Genomic DNA, 8,990 nt, shown 5'->3' with positions numbered 1-8,990 from the left:
TTCAAGTTTCCAAGTTGGCAATGTGAGGGACCAAGAAGTGTGGGAACTAATAATACAGACATTATACCCTGCCACAAGCTAGAGAATGCTTCTCTTCACTGAGACGTAAAATGCAGCACCCAAGACGAGAAACCTAATGAACACAAACAGGTAATGAAAACAGCATCCTTCCGGGTATAGGGATGTAGTCAGAGGTGAGGAATTCAAGAACCGATTTACCCGAAAATGTTACCGCACAGGAGAAAACAGCATTAACGATTTCCCCTCATTTTGCACAACAGTAAAGAAGACCGAAGTTCATAAAGACTGCTCAGGACGTCACCCGCGAGTTCACAGCCCCGCCCGCGGCCGCGGGCCCCTGCCACGCTGGGGGCAAAGCCAGCTCGCTTCCGCTCCTCCCGCCGTTCAGGACGGGTCAAAGCCGCACCGCCCGCCTAATCCGCCCCGGGCGCGGGTGCCAGGGAGGGCCCGATCCCCAGACTTGCTGGTCCCTAGTGACCAACCGTAGCGTCCAGGCTCTGCCACACCCGCGGTGGGCCTCAACTCCGACTTCTGAAGCTCCTTTCTCCCGTTACCCCAAGACCCACCAGCCTCGCTTTCCTCAACTTCCTCCCGCTTCCACCACAGACCCGTAACCCCTGTTACCTGATGACCACTCCCCGGGTCCCGTGTTTACATTCCGCTTGCCCTTTGCCCACCGGAAACGGAAATTACCGCGCCTGACCTCCTGCCTGCTTGCCGTAGGTGCAGGGTGTCCCAAGATAGGGCGTTGCCCGATATGGGGCGTGCGAACAGTCCGGAGAAGCTGGCAGGGAAGAGGCGACTCAGCGCTTTTCTCTTCCGCAATCCTTTCCCCGGGACCACAAATCCCAGAAGTCACTGCGGCCGCCCCCACCCCATTATTACCCTCCGAGGCTGGTAGTCCGGGCCGCCCGGGCAAGGCGCGCCCTCTAGCGGCAGACGAGAGCGTCGGCGCGTGGGCGCCCACAACTCGGAAGCGCGGGAAGCTACGGCTGCGCCGGCTGAGTGCGCGCGGAGAGGACAGCCCCGGCGGTACCACGAGGTCCATCCAGTCAGCAGGTAAAGGAGAAGAGGCCCGGGAAAACGATTTGGGGGGAATCCAGAGCATTGACTCACGACTCTCCCTAAAGGAGTTTACAACCTAGTTGATGAGGTCGTCCAGACGCTGAAGACAGAGGCAAACCCGACTGAAAAAGGGTACGGCCGTGGCTCAACCGTTGGGGAAAAAAACCTGCAAAAAGTTGGACTCAGTTTCTCTAAAGAAGAAAAAATTATGGCCCGAAAGTAGCTGTCTTGAAAATTTTTAAAAAGTGGGGACATGTAATACGGGGAAGTGTTTAGGAAATTGAAAAATTAAGATCGTTTTGATTTCTTAATGTCGCTGTGGATCATTTTTGTAGACCAGTTTTCTCAACCTCAAGGCTGTAGCTTTTCCAACGGGATGATTCTTTGTTGGGAGAAGGGGGCCTCTCCTGTGCAGGGCAGAGTGTTTAGCGGCATCCCTGGGCTCTACCCACTGGATGCCATTAGCATCCACTCCCACCCCACCAGCTGTGACAAGCAAAAATGTCTCCAGACATGAGAAAATGTACCTGGGGAAAAGATGGACCCCCCCCTCACCCCTACCCCATTGAGAACCACTGATAGGAAGCAAGGATTCTCCAAAGGTGATCCTCAGACCTGAGGGTCGTCAAGATCCTTTTAAAGTCAAAACTATCCCTATTTTCATACTAACATGAAGACGTCATTTACCTTTTTCACAATGTTGACATTTGCGCTTAGAGTGCAAAAGCAATGGTGGCTAAAACCACTGGCACCTCAGCCCGAATCAGGGCAATGCTACCAAGCTGTACTAGTAGTCATTGTATTCTCCACCACTGTACACACTCATTGTAAGAAAAAGAAGAGGCAGTCCCTCAATGTCCTTGAAGAAGCAGTAAAAATTATTTTATTAAAATGACCCTTGAGTACACACATTTTTTTTTAATATTGTGTGACAAAAATGGGAGGTACAAAGTACTTTTGCTGTATATTGAAGTATGATGTCTCAAGATAAAAGCACTCGTGAAATTGCTTTATAAACTGAAGTAGATGCTTTTTTTGTGGAATACAATTTTTACTTAGAAGGGCTGACACCCCTGCTGGTTTTCAGGCTTGGGTCTGACAGGCCTTTTCGTGAAAATGAACAAAGGGAGCCTGTTACATCGAGGAAAACAATCGACAGTTACCAATGATAAAATTCAAGAATTTAAGCAAAAATCATCATTCTGGAAAACATGTATTTGCCACAGTGAGCTTGCCAGCTTCACAGTACTTTCAGATTTTTCCAGTGAGATCAGTGGTGGTATCAGATCCGATTTTTATTTATATTGTTGGATTAAATGTTTCAACATCGGTAAGAACTGTGGAAGTGAACCAGTTTTTTCAAAACGAGCAATACGCAATTATGGTAGCCAACCTCCAAGATAGCCACCTGTGATCTCTAATCCTGGCATTCATACTCTTGTGTAGTTCCTTCCTACATCATACCAGGATTGTTCTGTGTGGCCTGTAGGATAGGGCAGAAGTGATAGTATACCACTTCTGATATTATATCACTTCTGATATTAATAAAAAAGACACTACTAAGGTGGTGGCAATGTTACTTCATCTGGGTTAGAGGTTTACATGGCCATGTTCATTGCAAACCTAAAACACTGAAAATACATCAAGCCAAATATTTTATGATTTGTGCACTTTTCTGTATATGTTATACCTCTATAAAACTCTTTAAAAAATATATATCTCCCTAACAAGGCATTCAGAGCAGGATTTATGCCTTATGGTCACATTCATAGTGCTTGGTTCATAGTTGCCTTATGAGGGGATATAGTTTGCAGAGTAAAATAATTAAACGGTGCTCGAAGCCGTACCCCTTTCTAAAAGGAGTCTTTCCTAAATCTCTCAAATAACTTAATCTTGATCCACTCTACCCTAGTAAAGGCGACCTCCAACACTAAGTTTTCACACTTCACCCACCACTTTCCTACTTACTTTGGTCTGTGATCATAATGCATCTATTTATATATTTAATAATTTCCCATGCTGTCTGTATAGACAACATGATCATCTAACAAGTTGCTAGAAATCCTCTACATTTGTCATAGTTAACGTTTATTGTCATCCACAATAAATAGAACAGCCCATTTGTTTACAATAAATAGAACAGTTCAATAACTATTTTTCAGACAAGAGAATTTCTTGTACAATTTTGTTCAGTCAGGTTACTTAAGAGTAATTAAGTTCCCTAAAAGAACAATCTATGTGCTGTTCATAACAGTCTAGTACTGTGTTCTGTTAAAATTATCAAGCTATTTTAAGGATTCAGAATGTCAGCAATCTAACACAAGCCCTGCCAACAACGCCGTATAAGATTTCATACTGACTGAATTCTAACAGGAGCGGAATTCTAACCAAATCTAATGTTAGCAGCCAAAGATAATTGCTCTGATTTTTATTGTATATAACTTAATATTTTGTTCAGGTGGTTAATTTTTAGATGAAACAAAAACTCACTAATTTAGATGAGACAAAAATCACCACGTTTAAGTGCTAAAATCTGTTCAAGCACTATACTTTAGGCACATTGTTTAAAAAGTGCACAGATGGTCAGCCATAACAAGTGCCTTTTTTTTTTCCATGTAGTTTTCCCAGAAGTTAAAAAAGTTAAGCACATTGTAAGTCGATGAAAAATGATGTTTTTCTTTATTATCCGTTTTCCAAATCAAAGTATTTGAAATTGTATCCTTAAATATACTCTGGTCAAGACATACATGAACAAGTCTCAGAAATATTGTACCACAAAGATTGATTTCTACCATACTACCAATTTATAATTATGTTTTATGTGGACTTTCATTCATCTAGTGAAGAGAACTCACGAAGAAAATATGATTTCTGTTGTGGATGGGGGAGATGGAAGGAGTTAAAGGGAAAAGATTTAAATACATTTTTTTTCTTTCATTCCAAAGGTTCATGGAGTTCTACATCCACCCATAGTCCACCAGTCATTAATTCAGTGTGAATGGTATCACTACAAGGTCAAAAAGTAGGGGGGGGGGGGGCAGGGTGAGAGGGCAGGACTTTTTGTACAAAATCATTTAAAACTCTGAAAAACTACAGAACCATCCAAAGAAAAAATATAAAGTAAAAGCAATGGAGTTTATTTCAGTGAAATTATTTTAAATTAGATATGATATATTAAGCTCCCATATCCCCCAACCTGGTAGAAAAGTTCCTCTCAGTGAGAAATCATTTATTTTAATGGCAAAAATTTTACATATCAGTAAAATCTGTTATATTTAAAACTATGTATACAGTACATTTCTGGCAAAAACCTTATACATCTTTCAGTTGTCAAGACAAAGTAAAAATATGGTTGCATAAAATCACAAAAAATATAAATTGCTGAAAAGATAATAAAAAAAGATTAAAAATCATTTGCATTGACTCCCTTACATCTTCAATTAGTAAGAATTTGCAAACCACAGTAAATTTCTGAAAATTCTGATGCAACCTTGACATACTCAACCAAAAGTTGTCATTTCAAATATCCCAGCTTAAAAAAAGAATTTACTGCAATAGTCTGTGCATTTATTATACTATTTGTACAAGTGCAATATTTAAATATCTTCAAAATAAAACTCAGTAACTAAAAGGAACCACAATAACTTAAAAGAAGCAGTTTACAAAATTAACAATTTTTAGAAGGTCCTATTTAATTGGTTCCTCTTTTTTCCCTGCTCCCCACAACAGGTTATAGAGACATTACAACGATGTCTTAGTTCTATATACAAATCTGTAGCTTTAAAAATACAGTCTTCTGTTCTTAACATTAGGAACATAATGCTGCATTTAGAGCCTACATGAAGTCAATATCCTCAAAACAGAGGGCCACATACAAGTTATAAATACAGTTTGAACTTATATTTAAATGGAACTCCTATAATTTTATACAGCTTTCAGATTCTAAGTTGAATAGAATAAGCCCTGGACAAAAGGAAGCAAGGTTTTTCTTTTGAATTCAGTGCATGTTTCTAGGGGTACTGGAGCCAAATCTACAACTACAGTAACTATGCAAGCTATCATGACATTTGAGTACATTATCATCTGGTTACAGAGGTGCCAAAAACAATACTACAATACAAAGAGTCTTAAAAGAGAAAAAAAGATAGTTCCATTGCAATGGAAAAATAACACCAAAAAATTCTTCTTGAAGTTAAAATATAGTATAAGGCAATTATGGGTGACACAGTAATTTTTTATTACCATACACATGATACGAATTTTATCTGAGGTGACTAAATTTTTTTCTTACACCTATTATGTAATGCATTATACTAAGAGCAAGAGAAAGAAAATATAAATCAGAGTTCTTAGGAAGATTAAGCAACTTTAGGCAGTTTCCATAATGCTACTTTTAAAAAAGTAATTAAAATCCAAAGCAAATGTTACTATTTAGAAGAACTAACTGATCTGTTCCATATTTTATCAAAACAATAATAAAGTAATAGCTGATGAAGGAGACACCAAATGCAATGTATAAACTTTAATTGGAGCCTGGTTTGAAATAAATTTGTAGTACAACAGGGGAAATCTAAATATGCATGATTAGATGGCATTAGAGAATTACTAATTTTTAATGGTATTACGGGTTTTTTTAGGAGAATGTCATCATTTTTTTAGGAGATGCTTTAAGTGTTGAGGGGTGATGAATATATCTGCAAAATCCAAATGGTTCAGGGGAAAAAAGCATATATACACACACACACACACACACATATATAACTGTATCTATATACAGATATAGATAAAGCATATATGGCAAAATGTTAACAAATGTTGAATCTAAGTGGTAGATACACATGTGATCACCTTACAGCCTTTCAACTTTTCTTTTAAAAAATGTCCATAATGAAGTCTAGGGAAAAAAAGTCATATCTGAGCATTTAAATAGTTTGCAAGACATGTTCTATGCACTGAATCAATTTAAAAGATACATGATTGAATGACTAGAAATTTTTGCATACATTTAATACTGACTGACATGATGAGCAGAGGACTTTGTGATATTGGCAAAACCAGCATGATTTATTTACAGTATATGCAACACAGCTCTTGTGACAAAAAGAGCAATTTATGTACAGAATATAGTGGGACAAATTGTAAAATTAAACTTAGTGCCTAGAGTATCTGAATATATAAGTTCTGTGTGTTTTTGGACTTAACAAATGAAAGAAAAAAATTTAAATGTGTCCAATATCTTTAAGGTGACTTACCATATACTACAGAATAAGAATATTAAGGAGGGGATATGGAAGAATCATCCAGGCTGTCCCTACTGTTGAAGATACTTGCTATTTAAGGAGCCCAGAAAACAAAATCACCTATAAAGTTCTCTGGGGATTCTAGGCAAATATTTATTGAATAAATTTATGAAGCAAATATATAACACATCAACACGTAATTAATATATGAAGGCCTTTATGGTAAATTAATATTTGACAAAGCCCTGTATACACTAAATATAAAATAGCCAAAAATCAAGTGAGCCTGAGAGATCTATAATTCATTGTGTATATTATATTATTCTATATGCCTACTGAACAATGAACAAAATTATCGTAATTCATTTCTGCACATTATGCTTTTAACTATTAATCATGTTCCAGTCCCTGTGCAAACTGCATTCCGAAAGGCCAACCCTCAGTTATAATTATGTATAACTTGATTATAAATGGAAGCATTTGGCTATGATTTATTATGCATGCTTATTGCTATCAAAGAAATAAGCAAAGTTTTAGGTTTACTGTGCAAGAATTTTAATTAGATTTGCACACATCTCAAAAAATTCTATTGTGTGACTTCCAGGTCTTGGAGTTAAGTCAACAGGAGAAGAGTCAAGTGACGTTACAGATGAGGTAAGAGAAGCTTCTGAGGATTTTCCTTGAGCCTCAGCATCTGAATCATTCCTTTGGCAAGCTCGATAGTTGCTAACTGAGCCCGATCTCTGTGGAGTAGCAGTCCCTGATTTGGCTTCAGTAATTTCATCTGGGTAAAAAGAAAATTCAATTTATTATAATCCATGACACCCTCCCGAAAATTTTAATAGTATTTAATTTGCTTCTTTTAGTGAGATCACTGACCAGCTATCAAGAGCATGTTTACTTTGAATACCTCCTAAAATAGAAGCAATGAATCTGTATTATGCCACTTGCCTTTTTTACACACAGCAATGTATTCCCCTAATGACTTATTAAGATAGGGTACATATTTGGCTACTCATCAGTCTTGCAATCCAGGATTAAAAGAGCCCAATAAACTAATAATGAGGCTTAATAAACATCATTCCCTAGCAATAAAAGTCAATCTTTCTATATTAAAATCATAGAATAAATGCACTTAAAATTTCAACCCTGGAAATCATCTCATTTAACTCCTCGTTTTATTGATAAGAAAACATAAACCCCTTAAGAGTTAAGTGACAAATGAACAGAGAGGTAAATCTAGAACCCAAGTCTCCTAACTCTCATCTTGGTGCTCTTCATTCTCCCACTTTGTCTTCATATTTGATTTAAGATCTTATAAAAGAACAATTCCAATGAACAAAAATCAAGGAAAACCTAAGTTGGGAACACAATATAAAAACAGTAAATGTCCGTTCAATTGGTAAACCCAGGTACTAATAAACCTAAGATTCATGATTTTTTTTTTTTTTTTTTTGCAGTACGCTGGCCTTTCACTGTTGGGGCCTCTCCCATTGCAGAGCACGGGCTCCGGACGCGCAGGCTCAGCGGCCATGGCTCACCGGCCCAGCCGCTCCGTGGCATGTGGGATCCTCCCGGACCAGAGCACGAACCCCTGTCCCCTGCATCGGCAGGCGGACTCTGAACCGCTGCGCCACCAGGGAAGCCCCAAGGTTCATGAATTTAATCCAAATACAACGGAAAAAAATAAAACCCATTCTGTATCTCAGACTGCGTTAGTAAGTGTTAGAAGAAAAATACCATCTAGACATAGACAAACAGGTTTAGCCAACATATCATAGCTCAAAACTGTGTCTTTCTGATACTATGTAGGTACTATCTTTGAGTTTACGAAGAAGACAAAAAATTCACAGGTAAATCTCATCTAATAATTCCATATAATCTTAAATGAACAAAAGTGGCAACATATCTTAATTCAATTGATTTGGCCAATGAAGAATTGCCATAAACTTCTACTTAATTAAAGGTTCTGGGGGGCTTTCCTGGTGGCGCAGTGGTTGAGAACCCACCTGCCAATGCAGGGGACACAGGTTCAGGCCCTGGTCTGGAAGATCCCACATGCTGCGGAGCAACTAAGCCCGTGCGCCACAACTACTGAGCCTGCTATCTAGAGCCCACGAGCCACAACTACTGAGCCCGTGTGCCAAAACTACTGAGCCTGTGCTCTAGAGCCCGCGAGCCACAGCTACTGAGCCCATGTGCCACAACTACTGAAGCCGGCACTCCTAGAGCCCGCGCTCCGCAACAAGAGAAGCCACCGCAGTGAGAATCCCGCGCACCACAATAAAGAGTAGCCCCTGCTTGCTGCAGCTAGAGAAAGCCCGTGCGCAGCAACGAAGACCCAACACAGCCCAAAATAATTATTTTTTTAAAAAAGGTTCTGTTTGTGAGAGAACATTTATATATATATATATATATATATATATATATATATATGTGTGTGTGTATATATATATATATATGTACATACACACACACACACACACACACACAGAGCTATAGCCTTTCATAATGCTGGGGTAGAATTATTATTGATATTTATTTGAATTATGAGTCAAATGTGTTCCATCAGGCTTTTTAGTAGATAAGGTAAATTAGTTTTAAGAGTCGGGGCTTCCCTGGTGGCACAGTGGTTGAGAGTCCGCCTGCCGATGCAGGGGACAC

General features: G+C 39.0%; 1 protein-coding gene across 1 annotated transcript in view; it reads right to left on the bottom strand.

Moving 5' to 3' along the window:
* Nucleotides 1-4,219: 4,219 nt before the first annotated feature.
* Nucleotides 4,220-8,990, bottom strand: part of LOC309960471 (5'-AMP-activated protein kinase catalytic subunit alpha-1) — a gene marked incomplete at its 5' end in the record, with an annotated part of 46,461 nt that continues 41,690 nt past the window's right edge. Inside the window, one exon of the mRNA XM_082837287.1 lies at nt 4,220-7,110. Coding sequence (XP_082693413.1) covers nt 6,866-7,110 — 245 coding nt within the window. The 3' untranslated portion in view covers nt 4,220-6,865. The remainder of the gene's footprint in view (nt 7,111-8,990) is intronic.

Source organism: Leucopleurus acutus (genome assembly GCF_964270905.1).
Source record: "Leucopleurus acutus genome assembly, chromosome: 3".
Lineage (NCBI taxonomy): Eukaryota > Metazoa > Chordata > Mammalia > Artiodactyla > Delphinidae > Leucopleurus > Leucopleurus acutus.
The sequence above is the reverse complement of the archived record's forward strand: the minus strand, read 5'-3'. Positions and strand labels throughout refer to the sequence as shown.